Below are 19,585 nucleotides of genomic sequence, written 5' to 3'. Positions count from 1 at the left end.
TTGGTTCATAACCAAATTTGATATGTTTTTTAAATGACACGAACAAAAGTGATACCATTATAAAATGGTCCGTTTTGACCTGAAACAAACTGATTGGTCGGTTTAAGCCTTTTAATATTTTATTAATATTTTATTCGGGCATTATCCCTACCTTGGTTGACTTATTATACCCTAGACACTAGAGCAACACTTTAACGCCTTTACGTATCTTGAATAATCTTGATCAACACCTTCTTTCACGTAAATCGAGACACATCAATCTTCGTATTTCGTTCGCACCTACTTCAAGGCAGGGCATCGGCTTGTCTTGTGGTGGCACGTTCTTCGGGATAATGTCATCGGTGTAAGTCACGTACTTCGGGGTATCGTCAATTTAGGGCACGAATTACGAGGAGGTCGGGCACGCTTTATGAGATAGTGAGATAATGGTTTTCTAGAGAGAGAAAGTGAGATAACATATTTGTGTGATGAGTGAGAGGGCTGATGGCCCCCTTTTATAGGTTGAGTTTAGGACCTATCGCGATACACGATGGTCTAAATAACAGGCTGTCGCGTATCACGACGTAGGGTGATGACTCACCACGTAGACTTGCCACGTGTGCCACGTGGCTGACGCAGTGCGGGCCACGTGTCTCGCTGTCAGACCACGTCATCGCGGTATGCGATGACATGGTTTTGGCCGTCGCGTATCGCGATTGGCCAGAAAGTTAGAAGTTTCATTTTGGTCATTTAACTTTGAAAACTTGGTATTTTTGATCCGATATTTTCACGATGTTACATCCTCCCCACCTTGGAGTGAATCTCATCCACGAGATTTGCTTTTTAGAACAAGTGAGGGTACTTTTTCTTCATTTCGGATTCAAGTTCTCAAGTTAACTTTTAAGTAATGTGTCAAATCTATACTAACCGAACGTCGGTATCGATACTAGCATCAAGTTTATGGTTTTGTGTTTCGATAATGTTGTATTTGTCATTTAATTTTATTTTCATCAATAACTTGCATTCATTACTACCAATACTAGTATTCATTTTTTTAGATTTCAATTTCTATACCGGTGAGTTTCGGTTCTTTTTAGCGTTGCAGAAAATATACCCCATAATCCGCTAATCACTGTGGTGTCCAGTTTGTGTTTTTACTAATTTTTTTGTATAAAAACAAGATAAGTTTTTTTTTTTAATATTCCAATATAAACTTTACCTGCTTACTAATCAAAATTAAAATGAAAAGGAAACTATAATAAGCACACCTTTGCCATGTCGCCGAGGTTAACTAGAAGGGTGTTCAGCCATGGATCCACAGCTATGAACTTACCGGACTTGTCCATGATTTCGAGACCACCAACGCCTTCATCGTCTTGGAGGATGGTGAGGAAACCAGAATCAGTGTGTATTTGAACACATGGGCATCCAACACTTTCAGGAGTGAAATGGTATTTGTTTATTCTGAATTTACATGGCCATTCCTCAAGTCCCATGCTTTCACTTTTCACTCCTAAGCTTTCAGCTAGTTTCTTTGTAATCTCCAACAAAAGCTCATGTATTGCTTCAGCGTATCTCATAATTGTCTCTCTTTATAAAAAAAAGGAAAAAGAGAAAAGTTTATAATGGTAAGTATAATGGGCGAGAAAAGGGATGGCAAATGGGGATTTGGGGTGACAAATGTCAAAAATCGTTTCATTTTGTAGCCCCTTCACTACACATAGCTTAACTAAAAGTATATAGTCGCGGTATCGAATTCTACAATTTAAGTCGCTAAAAGCTAATACTCTTCTTTAAAGAGACATATTCTATTTGGATGGATTCAAAATTGGTGTCATGCTGCTTTGTTTTTAGAGGTTGTTTGGTAATATCATAATAGTCGTTAAGAAACAACCTTTTAATGGTTCATGGCCTCTTAACTTTTAATAGGTAACATCTCAATGGGTACTCTTAATCATTTAGTTACCTCTTAACCGTTATTAGACTTTGAACCATCAAAAGGTATCTCTCGATGACCATTAAGAGGTTACCTAAGAACCCTTTAGTTTGTAGTATTCCCTAAAGGGTGTGTTTCCTTATTTTGCTTTTACCGGTTGTATATTTTGAGTTTGTTTGTTCTTTAGATGACTAGCTTTCGACTCTGTTGGTTTTTAGTATCTATTAAAAAATTAATTAGTTAGCTCAAAGTATTACACGAGCTGACCTCTAGTTTAAATTTCCGTTTGTTAAAAGTTTTTGAGTTTCTTTGTCTAAGTTTGAGCTCCCCTTCTATGTTAAGTAACTCAATCTCATATGTTTTTGAATAAAGAGATAAACGAGTGACTTGTTTATGAAAGGATTGATTTTTTAACGGTTAACGAATCATTCAAATGAGCTACTGACTAAATTCATCACATCGGGATATAACACTCGTCTTTCGATCCTGGAAAACCCTCACCTAAGGCTAGCGTCCATGAGCAATCGCTAGCACGACAGTGTAGTGAGATAAAACTCGTTTAGTTCAGTTATCCAACTAGTGAAAACCACCTACTCGCCTAGTCTCTCATCATCACCCCCGTGCCTTTGAAATTAAGACCATGGGGGTATACATTCAAGCTTCTTAACTCCACGTAGGCACCACATCACCTACTTTACCCCATTTCACTCCATCTCACCTAAGTAAATTGTTTAACCGCCATTAATTACCTCTCTTTAAACTTATTCTTAAATTATTGCGGTTGTGTGTAGAGCATTTTAAAGCCCATTAACATTACCAACATTGCATTAAACGCCTCTTAGCCTATAAAGAGACTGGTATACACCTCGTTAACCTTGTAAACCCAGTTTTAACGCCCTGTGCATTAAGATATACCCATGGGCGTAAATACCGAGGGCATAATCGAACTTGTGTCACATGGAACACCAAGTCTCTCACTTACGACATTACTACTCCACCACTAGCTCATTGACATAAAAAGATTAAGAACGTATACAACCATACCCGTAATTTTCACAAATTACCACAAAAAGATAATTTAATGCAAATTAATAAATATAATTCTTTTCCGGATCGTCACTTGCTATAAAGGGTAATATTATTATTACTATACAGTAGCCGCCAACTATTACTATATTCAAGTGCACACAAAGTACGTAGAAGGCGGTCAACGTACGTTGTTGCTTGTAGAAATCTAGAGAACGAGAGAGATACCTTTGATCGGGCGACACATCCAACTGAGAGCAAAAGTTATCCACATCACTACGAGACGTCATATCGTATAACCCTAGGGCCTCATACAGTGGATTTTTGGCCGTTGGAGCCATATAACCGCTAGCCATGTTGGTGTTAAGGTTTCTTCGTGAAGAGGTAGGTCCCAGCAGAGCCCAGTTGGACCCGCAAGACTCACCTTAAACAGGGACGTCTGCGCAGAGACCAACTGGATCCGCAGGACCAACCATGCTCAGAGACGTGACGTCCTTACGCGCAGTACGCAAGCTGGTCCCGCAGGAAATGCCTCCCAATGGTGAAGGACTCCGCCTGTCCCCGCAGCCTCGGATACAAGCCATTAGGGAAGGCCACCCGCGCAGCATGGCTACACGCACAAGGCACTTAGCTCTCAATCGTTCAGTGTCACCTGAAGGAATGAGCCAAGCCGGGAGCAATCCCGCACAGAGGCGGGAGGGGGAATACTCCCGCCCAAATAAGCCAGTCCGTATACTGAAGGATCTTTTACTGTACCTGACGAGGTATGGGCAAAAGATCTGATCAGAGATGCGACAGCTCACTGACAGCAGCATGGCAGACAGCACGCCACAGCACTGTGACCAATAGCCGCCGCCTACCCACCAACTCCTGCCATACCACGTGCCTAGCCTGTAGTTGGCAGAAGAGGAAGAGTGCACGACACGCCTGCTCTGTGTCAGACGCTACCTATCCACCACTCACAGGCAGGGCACGTGCATAGGTTACAGTTGGTAGCGTGTTGGGCCGGCTAAACCCCTTGGAAACCTACCTTCGGCTATAAATACCACAAATGGTATGATCATCTCATCTTATCATATCTTATTACATTATCATCATAATATACCTGATATCTGCTCTAGCAATCTCTTAATATACTTTTATATTTAAAGAGCAATCTAGTCTGATTCTCACGCCGGAGGGTGGTCACAAGGAGGAACCCCCCCCTTCTCAGTGACAAGCTCACGGTGTCTGTTTTGCAGGTTATCAGAAGAACCATCTTCCAAGGGTCTAACCCCTCGTGGGAAACATCTCTCCAACCCCCAGGTTACCAGTAACCTGCCCGGGGTCCGGTTAGTGTTTCTTCATTGGCGCCATCCGTGCATAAAGCTAGAACTACAATTTTCTCCAGTTTTTTCAAAACTTTATACAAAAGATGGTTAGAGAAATTCCGGTAACCACAACCCCAGCTATTGGGGGGAATACCGGCAACACAGTTTTTACAAACACTACTCCGGCTACCGAAGCCAGAGCAAGTGAAGTAAATTTTACGAACACTACCCCACTTACTAAAGCAGGGGCAAGTGCAGTAAATGACCGCCTACTGGGATCCACCGATACCCAGTTTGAAAAACGAAGACTCCCCCGCCAGACTCTCGATGAAGTCAAGGCATGGGCGGAGGCACGACAAAAGGAATTCCAGGCTGAGTTGAACGAACGCTTGCGTTCCGTGCGACAGGCCGACGAATTCGAATACTGGGAGGATGACTCGGAGGAATCCGACTCCGACGCGAACCCTCGTCATAAGGCAAAAGGGAAGCGTAAAGAAACGGAAACCCAACCGAAAAGGCATTTTGGACAAGCCTTCAAACCAAAAAGCATAGATGGAAGTCCACGAGACTTCTCTAAAACGTTCAGACCAAACGTTACAAATGCAGGAACGTCCAAATTTGCAAGGGATATTGCTGAAGCAATTGCCCCGAAAAGTGCTAAACAAATGCCTAACATAGGCACATATGACGGCCTATCTGATCCAGACGATCATTTGAACAGGTTCATAGCGGGGGCAACCGTTAGCAATTGGACGGAACCCACGTGGTGTTACATGTTCCAAATGACGCTGGTGGGGGCTGCTAGGGCTTGGTTTGATCGTTTACCGGTTAACCACATTTACGACTGGGCAGACTTCCAGCAGAAGTTTAGCCAACACTTCAGCCAGCAGCGAAAGTATACCGAGGAGCAATGGACAATCCTCAAATGCACACGGGAAGAAGATGAATCTCTGCCAAACTTCATCACTCGCTTCAACTCAAAGAAGTTAAGTTTGGGCAATATCAGCGAGGATCTTGTTCGCGCAGCCTTCATCCAGGGCGCGCAAGACCCAGAGCTTATCCGCACCCTAACGGGTAAAGATGGAATGCCATCCACATGGGATGGCATCATGACAGCAGCCAAACGCTATGCGGAAACGGAGAAGCAACTGGGTAGAGACCTTCCGCAGAACACAAACCTTTACACCCAGATGACGAGAGAGGACAACGTCCTCACCGCCCGATTGAACAAAAAACGGAAGCAAGGCATTTGGCAGTCAAGGGTAAACTTTGACACCTCATCCGGCTTACAGCACCGATTGGGTGAAAGGGATAATGTAAAGCCGCACCGGAACTCCAGGTGGACGCCACTTACCAAAAGCGTCACTGACATATTTGCTACTGAGGAGCTCCCATGGCCAAAGCCTCCAGTAATCCGGCATCGTCACGATGCTGATCGGAGCAAGTACTGTGACTATCACAGAACAAAAGGCCACAACACCGAAGAATGCATAGACGTAAAAGACATGGTCGAAACATTCGTCAGAGATGGGACGCTCGCGCACCTCGTGGCGAAATAAAAGCTAGGCAGGCGAGTGCGTATAGAACCCCAGCTGGGGAAAACACGAACCAATTCCAGCTTCAAAATCGAGACTACATGCTGCGTAAAGAACGAGATCCCGAACCAGGTGCGTATCGGCTCGATGGCACTCCCATCCCAACATGGAAGGGAGTTCAATTACACAGTTTGCATGTAATCAATTCCAATTTGTAAAGAGAAGGCCAAGAGCCACTTCTAATGGAAATGATTCTCTTTAAGAATATCGAAGCTGATGATTTTACATTTATACTTTTCTGGACACTAATATGCCGGTTTTCACCGCATAATTACGTGAAGTCATTGCATGGGAAGGCGGTCCTACCCGCACGAACCCAATAACGTGACAAACCTTCACGCAGGTCAGTTGAAGGGGAAAAAGTTCAGCACCCAAAAATGAAAGTGTCGGTCTATCCGCATGAATCATTAAGGAAACTGAATAATAACCTGTCAACAACCGCGCGTCGAACGGTTAAAACTATCCAACACTGGTGACGACATTCACATTACGTGAAGTCGTTGCGTGGGAAGGCGGTCTTACCCGCACGAACCCAATAACGTGGCAAACCTTCACGCAGGTCACTTGAAAGAGTTCATCCCATTAAATGAAAGTGCCGGTCTATCCGCATGAATCATGAAAGGAAAATGAACACTAACCTATCAACAACCGCGCGTCGAACGGTTCAAAACAAAATTCTTAAAAAGATGAGAAAAACCTACACGCAGGTCAGATAAGGGTAAAGTTCTGCCATCCTACTAAGTGCAAGTGACGGTTCTACCCGCACAATCACGAAAGAGGAAGCAAAACTTCACCTATTATCAACCACGTTCAAAGGTTAACTTATCCTCAAAAGATGAGAAAAACCTACACGCAGGTCAGATAAGGGTAAAGTTCTGCCATCCTACTAAGTGCAAGTGACGGTTCTACCCGCACAATCACGAAAGAGGAAGCAAAACTTCACACCTATTATCAACCACGTTCAAAGGTTAACTTATCCTCAAAAGATAAGAAACCTACACGCAGGTCAGATAAGGGTAAAGTTCTGCCATCCTACTAAGTGCAAGTGACGGTTCTACCCGCACAATCACGAAAGAGGAAGCAAAACTTCACACCTATTATCAACCACGTTCAAAGGTTAACTTATCCTAAAAAAGTAAGAAAAACCAGCACGCAGGTTAGATAAAAATTAAAGTTTAGCCATCCTACCAAGTGCAAGTGACGGTTCTACCCGCACAATCACGAAGGAGGAAGCGAAACTTTAACCCACTATCAACCACGTTCAAAGGTTCTTATTCTGAACACTTGGAAAATTGCTAATTTAAACATGCAAGTCATAAGTTTATAAAGCAAGGAACCCAAAGAAGGAAATAACAGTCTTATACGCAAAAAGATTAATATTTCAATGATGTATTACAACAGTGGCCGGGTAACTACCCGCCTAAAAGAAATCTATACAAAGCTAAGTCTATCCTAGCGGTGGGAAGAGATCTTCAGGATCAGGCTTCAGGGCCACCTCCGCTTGGACCAGCACCGTCTGAGCGTGGCTGCCCAAGGAAAGCCTTAAGGATGTTTAGCCCATCATCAGCAGCAGCAGCCTCATTCACCTTCTCCACCACTGGATGCGGGAAGGCAGCGTACTGGTTCACAGCTTGGTCATAAGCAGCTTCAGTATTAACATTGAATAAAGGGAAGTTGGAGGGCGGAAAGCCTCTCTCAGCAAACCCTAGACCAAGCAGGAAGCCAGTCTTCTCCCCATCCTCATGAGAAGCGTTGAGGGCTGCGCTCATCGCATCGTCATAAGAAGTCTCTGAAAGGACCCGACGCGCAACCTACAAAAGAATACAAGTTAGAACATTTTCTAAATTACGAGCGGAAAGCGTAAAGAAAAAGATAAAGATACCTGAGGCAACGCTTCTCGAAGCAGCCATTGGAGGGTAGCTTGACTTTCTTTGTAAGCACGTTCGGCTCCGTTTTTATCAAGGTTGGCAAGTTGAACTTCCTTGGCGGCAGCCTCTTCGACGCTTTTGAGTTTCCTTTCAGTGCGGTCAAGCACCCCCCTCTGGTCAAGGATCTCCTGCAGCTTCTTGGCATCTTCCATTGCCAAGGCGTCATGAGCATGCTGAAGAGCCTTTAATTTGCATTTAAGCTGCTCATTCTCTTCGCGAAGTGGCTCAGCAACAGCTTCAGCCTTGGCAGCCCTCTCAGTTGAGTTTCGCGCAGTCTCCTTGGCCAGCCGAAGCTGTTCATTCACAGCTTGGGCAGCCTTGGAGCGGGCCTCGAGTCGCGCCTGGACTTCAACCTCGAGGGCCTTGAATGCCTTCTCCTTCTCGGCTGCGGCAGCGGCCAACTGCCGGTTCTCCTCCCGAAGAGCCCGCGCTTCAGATATATCTTTGGCGCGAGCTGCTTTTAACTTGTCGTTTTCACGACAAAGCAGCTCGACGCGGGGCTGCGTTCGGGCCTGGAGAACCCGAAGCTCATTGGTTAGCCTACCCTCTTGGTAGCTAGCCATGGCTTCCCCCAACGCACCATGAGGAGCAGCGTGGCGAGCCCAGTCCACGCACTCCACAGGGGTGCGAAGGGTTGTTCCTCGGCGTATGTTCCATCTTGGAACATACACTTCATTGGAATCCGACACTGCAAAAGAAACAAAGGCAGTTAGGAAAAGATGATAAAAATATATAAGGGAAAAAGAACCCTACGTACCTGTAGGGTCAATAACAGGCCGATAGCCGCCAAACCCATCACCTGAACCTAAAGGAAATCCATCCAACAGGTCAGGCAGACGGGAAGGTGGCATAGATCGGCGGGAAGCCTGGCGCATACCTGATGGTCCGGCCGTTGGTGCCGGTGGCGCAGGTATAGTGGCAGCCGCTGTGGTAGCCATGTTTGGCGCCACCTCCTCAGCAACAGTAACCGCCGGCTCCGTGAAAGATGCTGTAAAAATTGCACTCACGGCCGGCGGAGACACCTTCTCAGCTGGAACGGCCTCAGGAAGGCTGGAACCAGCGGAAGCAGGCGTAGACGCCTGGGTTGACGCCTCGGGAAGGCTGACCGAGCCTACCGTCATTGGCGGGGGAATACTTGCTCCAACTCCACCCTGGAATGCGTCAACATCCACACCTGCACAAGCAAAAGTGTTAGAAAAATTTATTTGAAACAACAAATCTAGACAAGAATTATGGGGGTACTCACGGGGTTTCTTGAGCTTGAACACACGGACGAGCGGGGGCGAACCCGATGGAGCCGGCCTCTTGACACCGGTAACCGTCGTCGTCGCTGCCTCCCCGGAGGTAACACCTGCAGCCTCCGGAGCGGTGGTCTCCTCACCACCGGGCTTCCCCGCCACCTCTGCATTATCTGACTCCGAGTCAGATAGGACTACCGGGTCGGCCGTAGAGGCCACCTTCTCCTTGCCCCTCCCGACGGCAGCCTTTTTCTTCCGCACCAGTGGAGGACCTTCTGCGGATTCCTCAGAAGAAGAAATGTCATGAACTCCAGCAGCAGGCACAGCATTGAGAGGTTCAGGGTAGAAGATAGGCTTACCTGGCCGTCGGTGGCTCAGGATCTCTTGGCCTGGCGGGTAAACCTCCACGAACCGACCCGCGGTCTGCTCTAAGATGGGCAACTCGTTCTCGTCCAGAGCACGAGTACCCATCCGCGCGGGACCATCTTCCTCCCGCGGGTTCAGGAGCGACTGAAGATCGTTCCCCTCTGAAATCAACAAGAAAGTTAGTAAAAATCGAGGTCAGCAAAATGAAACAAGACGTACCATAAGGGACAGAGTTCGAACCATATTCAAGGACGATCGGAACCTTATCCGCATTCGCCGCCTTCCACACCCGGCTCATCCCCAACATCACCATCGCCGACTCCGGAAAACGGAAAACCGGGGACTGGACCCGGGAAATCTTCGAGAACCATTCCGCCTCCTCGTAGTTGAGGGCGGGAAGGTTCGGAAGCGCCTGGCCATTCTTGAACTTCATGGCGATGGGGATGGCGCGAGCAGATATGAAGAAGAACTCTCTTCTCCATGAGCGAAGACTCCGCTCGGTGGTACAAATCTTTAAACCCTTGATACGGGTTGTAAGAGTGTACCACCCTTGGATGCACCTCCATGTATAGAAGGTCATCAGGCGATCAACGAGGGGCTCAAGGCCCAGTATCCGGCACACCCACTCAAAGTGCCGGACCTTGGCAATGGCCATGGGGTGCACCTCTGTCAGGTGCACACCGTGCCTCTCTAGGACACGGTACACAAACTTTGTCAACGGAAACCTAAGGTTCCCGTAGACAAAGAATGCAGCATAAACCCCGATCTTGCCACTAGGGGCATCGTACACAGTATGGTGGGGTTCAGGAAACTCAGGCTCGAGAGACTCGAGCATGAACTTCCTGATGATATACTGGTACAGATCGACAGGAAGAGAGCACTGGCATTCGCCAGCAGTCTTCTGGTCGTCAGCATCATGAGAAGACATGGTGGAAGAAAGACGAAAAGAGATTTCAGGGTAATGCTTTACTGAACAGAAAAATTCGCCGGAAATTACTTGAGAAGAAGAGATGAAAGTGGAAAGTGTGAATTGCAAATAACCCTCTCCCCCTTTATATAGTAATCGCAATTAATGCGGTGAATTTAATGCGGAGGAGAGAGAAATCAAATGCGCAATGAAACTATGACACGTGGCAAAAAGCAAGCTGGCAACAGCTGTTGAAAGGACGTGTGCCAGTAATTTCGCGGCCACGCGCCCGAAAAATCGCTCCCACGCGCCTGAAAAAGCAACTGGAATGACCATGTTCTGTCACGTCACCATAACTTCCTGCACGTCCTGACACAGTCAGAAGAAACCGTCGCACGACATTTCAGAGGTTTATCTTTTCACCAACTCTTCGAATTTCAAAATTCAAAATTCGAAAGTATTAAAAAGTAAGCGGGAAAATACCCCTTACCCCTTGGCAAGCAAGTAACCGTAAGACGGATGCGGGTACAGTGTAAAGGCAAAACCCTTCACATACCTAGCACCCGCAGGGAATTGAAGCCAAATAAACCTTGGCAAACAAGTAACCGTAAGCCGGCTGCGGGTACAGTGTTAAGGCAAAACCCTTCACACACCTAGCACCTGCAGGGAATTGAAGCCAAGAACCTTGGTGAACAAGTAACCGTAAGACGGATGCGGGTACAGTGTTAAGGCAAAACCCTTCACATACCTAGCACCCGCAGGGAATTGACGCCAGGAATACCTTGAGAGTAAAGTAACCGTAAGACGAGCCCAGGTACAGTGTTAAGGCAAAACCCTTCACATACCTAGCGCTCCGCTGGGAATTGAAACCAAGAAGGATCTTCTGGGCAATGCTTGCGGAAACGGAAATAGCATCCCCGCATAGCGGGAACATCGAGAACTACGTTGTTTGAAGCTCCAGGATGGAATTGGTGGTCTTAACATAATTGATCACTATGTTCAAAACTACCAAAACCTCATGGAAAATACATACAACTGGGACTCAACGCTCCTGACTTGCGAGGAGGTTACAGACCTACCCGCATCATACCCAAAGACCAAGCAGGAAACTCGGGCATTTCTGCAAGTGACAAGGACTTCCGCGGAAAGAATCCCCATGGAAAACCTTACAAAACCCTTTTCAAAACCCCTTGCTTAAAGTCCAAAAGTTCACCTCACTTCATTAAACACTCATGAGAAGAACATTGGACTGGGGGGACTTGAAGAGGTAGGTCCCAGCAGAGCCCAGTTGGACCCGCAAGACTCACCTTAAACAGGGACGTCTGCGCAGAGACCAACTGGATCCGCAGGACCAACCATGCTCAGAGACGTGACGTCCTTACGCGCAGTACGCAAGCTGGTCCCGCAGGAAATGCCTCCCAATGGTGAAGGACTCCGCCTGTCCCCGCAGCCTCGGATACAAGCCATTAGGGAAGGCCACCCGCGCAGCATGGCTACACGCACAAGGCACTTAGCTCTCAATCGTTCAGTGTCACCTGAAGGAATGAGCCAAGCCGGGAGCAATCCCGCACAGAGGCGGGAGGGGGAATACTCCCGCCCAAATAAGCCAGTCCGTATACTGAAGGATCTTTTACTGTACCTGACGAGGTATGGGCAAAAGATCTGATCAGAGATGCGACAGCTCACTGACAGCAGCATGGCAGACAGCACGCCACAGCACTGTGACCAATAGCCGCCGCCTACCCACCAACTCCTGCCATACCACGTGCCTAGCCTGTAGTTGGCAGAAGAGGAAGAGTGCACGACACGCCTGCTCTGTGTCAGACGCTACCTATCCACCACTCACAGGCAGGGCACGTGCATAGGTTACAGTTGGTAGCGTGTTGGGCCGGCTAAACCCCTTGGAAACCTACCTTCGGCTATAAATACCACAAATGGTATGATCATCTCATCTTATCATATCTTATTACATTATCATCATAATATACCTGATATCTGCTCTAGCAATCTCTTAATATACTTTTATATTTAAAGAGCAATCTAGTCTGATTCTCACGCCGGAGGGTGGTCACAAGGAGGAACCCCCCCCTTCTCAGTGACAAGCTCACGGTGTCTGTTTTGCAGGTTATCAGAAGAACCATCTTCCAATGGTCTAACCCCTCGTGGGAAACATCTCTCCAACCCCCAGGTTACCAGTAACCTGCCCGGGGTCCGGTTAGTGTTTCTTCACTTCGCTTGATCTCCACGGGTAGATCAAGTAAAGATCGGACCACAACCTTCATTTCGAACATGAGAGTCGTAGGAAGGACGTGGTGGAAGTTGACCAGCCTAAAACAACCCCACTCTTCACTAGCTGAGATCAGTTTGGATGATTGATTTGGGAAATCAAGAAAATCGATCACTGGAATGCTACTTTTGGTGGCCATGTATATGCTGCTAAAATTTGTGTATAGATATAGTAAATTAGCTAGCATGATAATATTAACAATATATATAAAATATAATAATAATATTTAATGTTATCCTACCAAATCCTAAACCATTTCTAGTTATTTAATTGAAATAGATAATAATAATAATACTAATAACATTATGTAATATCAAAATATAATAATACTAAAAACCATAACGAACTTAATACAAATATAATAATTATTATTATAATAAAATAACCATGAAAAAAAAATGTTACTACACTAATATATTAATACTAGTTTTTATCTCCTGTATTACAAGGATTGTTTTACATTACTCGTTTTTTATATACTTTTTTGAGTTTAATTTTATTTATTGTAAGGAAATTTAAAATATACTTAACGTTTGATGATAAAAGGGTTTCACAAATAACTAAGATGTTATAATCCGGTTTAAAGACTATCTGAGTTTGGTGAGATCCAAGACCCGCTTATTTTTTTATTATAAAATTGTTTCTTAATTATAAATATCTTTTATTTTAAAAAAATCATATAATAATTTTAGTATATCCTATTTTATAGGATTTTCACATCAATAATTTGGTGAGAATAATTTTTTATTTAATAAGATGTTATAACCCGTTTAAGGTATATCTGGGTTTGGTAAGACCCATACCCGTGAATTTGGGTCAAATGCATGAGAAACCTCCATTTAAAAATCAAGCAAACATGGTGACTCTAAAAAAAGAGGGAGCGACCACACCACAACACGTAAGCATTTTATGTTTTCGTTTATATATATTATAGATAGATAGATATAGATTAATATTAATATTATAATAATGCCACGAGAGGATTCATGGAAGGATGAGCGGGAGTTTTATTTTGGGTGGGTTTATGTTCTTGTTGTCCATTTAAGCTTATATATATGATTCCATTTTTGCTCAATGCCCAATTTGTGCACTTTTATACTCCCCAATCATGTACCGTTTAACTTTTTCCTCTTTTTTTTTTTCTAATGAAAATAGCATTTACTAGTTTTAGAATAATCAATATATTATAATAAAAGAAAATAACTGTGACACATGTCAGTTTATGGTTAAACCTCATAACATTTTTCCCTTCAAAACCAAGATCTTAATTGACCCCTAATGTATGTCATATTTACTTTCCTTTTACATTATGTTTATATTATATATATACATTTGTCATATAAGTTTATAAATTATAAATATATGTTTTAAATCTATCAATTTATTTTTTAAGTTAATTTAGTAAACTATATATTTTTTCCGGTTATTTGTTAAATATATACCAATCACTTTCATATGCAATAAATTTATCATATTTAATTTCTTGATTTTTTATGTAGGATTGTTTCGGGTTTTGTGAAACTTTAAATTGATTTATACAGTCAAAAGTTGGTAAATAAATTGTTTGATACAAGTTAAATACATTTGTGTCAAAATTTGTTACGGGTCAAAATGAGAAATCTGAGTATTTTTTAAAGTTTGAGAATACAAATAGATTTATCGTTAGATTTGTTACGAGTTCAAAGTGTTGACTTTAAAATATCAAACGGGTGAAAGTTAGAATTTTAAACATGATTCGGGTTTCAAATTTACTTTTATTAACATTTTTGGAAATAATCAAAAGATTCGGGATTTGACAAATTGACTATTTTTTCCATGTAATTTTATAATTTGTATAATCCCGTGTATTACACGGGCTCTAAATCTAGTTACCTAATAAATAAAAATAAGAGTAGGTAAAACCTTCCACTAACAATAAAAACATTACATAACACATATCATGAGTGGAATGCAAGGTGGAGTGTGATGCGAAAGAGAAATATTGAAATTTCTTCGAGTTTCCTAGGCAAACAACCGACATGGTGTACCTGCAAGGCCAAATAAACCCCGAGCATCTTTCGAAAGACCATAACACATAGTCAAAGAACGCTTAAAAACACGTATTACAACATAGAAAATTTGTTTTTTTTTCAATAACAAACAAAAATACAATATAACAGCTGACCTAAACACATTAAAAACAAAATTGTTTCTTAAAGTGTTTACACTAATGTTTTAAAATCGAAAGTTAAAACTAACTCCATATTGTAAGTAGAGTAGTTAACTCTCTCTCTCTCTCTCTCTCTCTCTCTCTCTCCGGTGGTTGACTTAGTTTCTATAATAACAAAATATTGAATGGTCCCATAACTCATGCGACAATATATATCGGGCGGGCGGCATTTTAGCCATTAAATTTGTCTTTTTTATCTTTTCATTCGTATCTTTTGGAATCACCAACCAAATCATCACATATTATCCCTCTTTCTCTCTCTTCATTCCCATACGCAACAACTCTCAAATTCGTAAGTTTTATTATTACTATTATCAATAATTAATTAGGGTTTATCTGATATTGATTAACATACATGCTTCAATCTGTTCTGTTATCATGGTTTATGGATTAGGATCGGTTCATGGATGATTGAATCATTTGATTTTAATATTTTGTTGACGAATTTTGTTATTACGAATCATCTATGTGTTATTTTTATTATTCGTACGTGTTATATTATTATTATTATTAATTATTGTTTGTGGTGAATTATGAGTTTATATTTGGGATTTTAGGGTTGTGGTTTTTGAAATATTGATTATGCTATAGAATATAGGTTTTCGTGATTAACAGCTTAATATGTTAGAAAGTTGGATTATCGGTCGATAATAATCCATTATTAGAATTTAACTAATGATAATCCCAATTCCCAACTTATACTTTTGTTGCTAAGAGCAATTACAGATTTACAGTAGCGTAGTTATCTAAGAATTATACTTGATTTCCACTTGATTTCGATCACAATGATAGTTATGAACGGAATGGAAAATTGTGCAAATGAAATTGAGTTAAATCGAGTGTAAACTGTATGATAATTATGCTACTAAGATTGCTCTTGGTAACAAAAGTGAGAGTTGGGATTATCATAGGTCAAACTGTATTATCGGCCTATAGGTCATAGTTTGTATTGTTAAAATCGAGTTTTTATAATATGTTTTTTCACATCTAATATCAGAAATATTTATGGCAGATAAAGATTTGAAGAGAATATATATGGATGGACCTTATGGTAAACGAGCTGTTAGTGGTACTTCTGCTCCGAAAAAGAAACTAGTCACTGGTGTAAGAGATACTACTGCTGGAAATCGAGATGGAACCGGTCCATTATGCAGCCGAATTGGTTGCAGTGGCAGGCTTAATACTAATACTAAAGGTGTTACTAAAAAACCCTTAGAAAAACCAAAACCGAAGCCTTTGAAGCCGTCTATCCGTTCATCTTCTAGCAAGGAAGTAATAGGCAGTTCCTCTTCAACCAGAAAAGGCTCAATTGTTCAAGATTCTAAGATGGAATCAAGCAGTGTTTCAAATGAGTCTGGAGGTAATGCGTCTGGAACTCAAACTCGTAAGTTGAAATCCAAAACTACTGAAATTAGGAAGGAGGAAAGTAGTTTAAGAGTTCAAAATAGTGAGTCAAACATTGTGAGGAAGAAAAGGTTGACTCAAGGAGAAAGCAGTTCATCTGCTAAGGGGAAAAAGATTGTTGGGACATCAACAACCGAAGTGCGTGTTTCTGATTTTAAAAGTTCAAGAAGTTTGGTATCTTCTAGAACCTCAAATGTTGTTTCGTCAGTTAGGACACGGAAACCGTTGAATTCAAAAGCTTCCAAAGGGTCAAACAGTCAGCGGCCTGCTAAAAATGTCATTACCAACATGCCACGTACTCAAGAATCAAGTCATAGTGGTGATCATAGCACGGGTGATAGTTCTACAGATCGTTCTATTGCTGGCTCTGGGAATGATAACGGGGCCCGTCATTACAGCATTGAAGGAATTGCAGATGTAACTTCTCTGAGTTTGTCTTTTAACTTCAAACGGGTCAAAGGATGTGACCTATTTTGTTGATTTTGATATGCCGCGTGTGTTATGTAGTAATGTTGTCTTGTAATGTGGTGTTTTGCAGGTACTACTGGCACTTAGCAGGTTTGAAGAAGATAATGAGTTAACATATGAGGTAATTAGTCTCTCGTCTTTAATTCTTTATAAATTACAGGTGACAATTGTACATGATTCTAACATTACTTTTATATCTACAGCAATTACTAGAAGCAAGTTTACTCCTTGGTGGGCTTAATTTCTTTGATCAACATAGGGACATGAGATTGGATATTGATAACATGTCATACGAGGTTTATTTTCTTGTCTTTTGGCTCTATTGTTCATCTTTTAATGTCATACGAGGTTTACTTTCTCGTCTTTCACTTTATTATACTGTGTTTTTATTTCATTTACAGGAACTACTTGTGCTTGAAGAGAAAATGGGTACTGTGAACACAGCATTATCTGCAGAGGAACTGTCTAAGTGCATTAAAACAGGTGTATATGAGTGTGCAGAATCGGAGAATGAAAAAATGGTGTCCGGTTCATGTGCAGATGAAAAGAAATGTAGCATTTGTCAGGTATCATATGTTACATGTGCATAAATTTGATAACATGTTTTGAGGGGAAATGCTATATTATTATAAAAATCTTTATACTCGTCTTCCTAGTGACACGTGACAATCATCTATACGCTTACAAAAGGGCCCCACTATGTTACCCTTGTTTGGATGATTAACATGTGACATTAGGAGGATAGGTAGGACGATTTTTAGGAGGAAATAACATTTATTATGGGTCGTTTTTGTTTTATGGATCGGATAGGTATACATCATTATTGTCTTAAGTTTATTGTAATAATTATTAATAAGTTTTTTTATTATTATATTTCAGGAGGAATTTGTGAGGGGAGATGAAGTAGGAAGGTTGGGATGCGGACATGGGTACCATACCGCCTGCATTAACCAGTGGCTGGGACTCAAGAACTGGTGTCCCATTTGCAAGGCTTCACCACAACCTTTATCCACAGATTCTTAAATCACATTTTATTTCATTTCAGTTTTTAGTCATCATATGTACATACATACATAGGGGTGTTGGTTTTTTTGGCATTTAGCACTTGGTCTAAAATCTGAACCCTTCAGACATTTTGCTGATTCAGATTGTTTGTCAAAACATTAGACCATCCATTCATTTTAAGTTACTCTTTTACAACTAGTTTTGGTTTTTTGCTTAATATAGAAAAATACTTTTCTTTCTTTTTTAATTATATGTACATACGTGAATACGTAAGTGTTTAGAATTTCTGAGTCAAACGAAACTCGAAATTCTAAGACCATCAGCAACACTAGAGGCCATGAACGCCATTACTTAATGAACGGAAGTGAACCGTTAAAAGGGTTCAAGACCGGGGACCACCTTTCGGAGTGTATGTGTAAAGAAAGGTTCCTATGCATGGAGTGTTAGGCCTCCTTGTATCAGAGATGCGTGGGCCATATCAGGTCTAATGGGATCAAATATAATTCGTTCTAGAGAAACATTATACATTTAATAGTACACAAATCATCTCATATTATATTATTTTCTTTAATTTTGGGTATTGGTGGAGGGCCCATTATGCGGTTTGTTTCAAGGTTGCAAGCTGCGGACTTTAAATTTCAGATTTAGCTCCACAACAATGTCATATGCTTGCATCATCAGTATGTCAATGCCATGTGTATTCGGACTTTAGAGTCCAAGGCCACAGTTGTAATTGCTCTAAGTTATTTATTTTTTGGTGGGTCATTACTTTTAGTGGGCAATTTTATACAAAATTCCTTTTGTATTTGATAGGGATATTTTATACATAAGTTACACGAGTCAGACATGATGTTGAGAAGCTAGAGATTAAGCTAGCAAACATAAGAATTGGACATACAACCCTAGGGCTAAACCCATTAAGATGAAACCTATTATAATTGAACAATAATCATTCTCTCTATATGTATGATGTATACAAATATACAAACTTCCATTATGGGGATCAATTTGAGTACAAACATGTCGTATAACTTTACCAGACTCGTATAATCTTACCGAAACTGACTGGTTTACTAGTAACCATGGCCGGCTCCGAAAAGACGAAATTTTTTTTGGACCAAAGGCGAATTTTTTTTGGCCTTAAATAAAAGGAACATTTTTTTTGGGTTTAAACAATTTAATTTTAAGTGGGCTTACTTAGTTAAGGATTTGAGTTGTGTATAAAAATAAACATAAAAATGTCTCAACTAAGACTTGAACCCACAACCTCTTGGTTAGATGTCATGATTCTTTGTCACTAGACCAAATTAGTGGTTATGAAATTATTTTGAAACATTGATTATACATAAATTTTTTTCATAAAAATACATATATTTTTTTTATAAAAAAAAAATTCGGGCCTAACGGGTGTCGGGCTTGTGGCCGTAGACTACCCGGCCACACCCCTAGGCCGGCTCTGATAGTAACGTGCTACATCATAAGTTATACGACTTATATAAGACTATGTGTTATAAGAGATGTGAATCATAAAATGAACATAGAGCCAACACGTAAGCACATCACCAACTTTCGAATTCCACACAAAATCGAATATGTTTAAACTTAAAATATGAAATGCGGTTGTAACTTATTCGGGTGTTGAATTCAGATAATTTTGTTAGAACGAAAACTTTCTTGTATGGTAGGCCACCGCACTCTCTAATTTGGAGAGCCTCGTTACCCCACTTTGGCCCGACTATGTTTTCTTAAGCGGGCTTACACTTGCTTTAGAGTTTGGCTTTGGCTTTTACCCGGGAAACCATACTGCCGGTTGCCACTTGACAGTTGTTGTGCCGCCACATAGCATAACTCTCTGGCATAATACACGGTGGGACTAAAAGCCGAGCGAACTCCGAATATGAACTGACAGCTCGTAAGACGTAACTTA

The 19,585-nt window shown here is 41.8% G+C and overlaps 1 protein-coding gene and 1 pseudogene across 1 annotated transcript; one reads left to right on the top strand and one right to left on the bottom strand.

Moving 5' to 3' along the window:
• Positions 1-1,232: 1,232 nt before the first annotated feature.
• LOC143561556 (2-oxoglutarate-dependent dioxygenase DAO pseudogene) lies at positions 1,233-12,711 on the bottom strand (annotated as a pseudogene).
• A 2,351-nt stretch (positions 12,712-15,062) lies between these two features.
• On the top strand, positions 15,063-17,998 carry LOC143561550 (uncharacterized). Its single transcript, XM_077049603.1, has 6 exons — positions 15,063-15,073; positions 15,794-16,602; positions 16,724-16,774; positions 16,857-16,949; positions 17,055-17,219; positions 17,533-17,998. The coding sequence occupies exons 2-6, from the start codon at positions 15,817-15,819 to the stop codon at positions 17,674-17,676; spliced, it is 1,239 nt and encodes a 412-aa protein (XP_076905718.1). The 5' UTR covers positions 15,063-15,073; positions 15,794-15,816; the 3' UTR covers positions 17,677-17,998.
• The last annotated feature ends 1,587 nt before the right edge of the window (positions 17,999-19,585 follow it).

Source organism: Bidens hawaiensis, unplaced genomic scaffold (assembly GCF_021521415.1).
Source record: "Bidens hawaiensis isolate Kalapana, Puna unplaced genomic scaffold, B.hawaiensis_p1.1 tig00020699_1, whole genome shotgun sequence".
NCBI classification, from domain to species: Eukaryota; Viridiplantae; Streptophyta; class Magnoliopsida; order Asterales; family Asteraceae; genus Bidens; species Bidens hawaiensis.
Note: the sequence above shows the minus strand (reverse complement) of the source record. Positions and strands in the feature narration are given on the sequence as shown.

What these genes read in the sequence shown, in the direction of transcription:
- LOC143561550 (XM_077049603.1), top strand. Translation starts at nt 15,817, where the DNA reads ATGGATGGACCTTATGGTAAACGAGCTGTTAGTGGTACTTCTGCTCCG. An exon ending in GCATTGAAGGAATTGCAGAT is followed by an intron (nt 16,603 to 16,723) that starts GTAACTTCTCTG and finishes GGTGTTTTGCAG; the next exon opens with GTACTACTGGCACTTAGCAG. An exon ending in AGAAATGTAGCATTTGTCAG is followed by an intron (nt 17,220 to 17,532) that starts GTATCATATGTT and finishes ATTATATTTCAG; the next exon opens with GAGGAATTTGTGAGGGGAGA.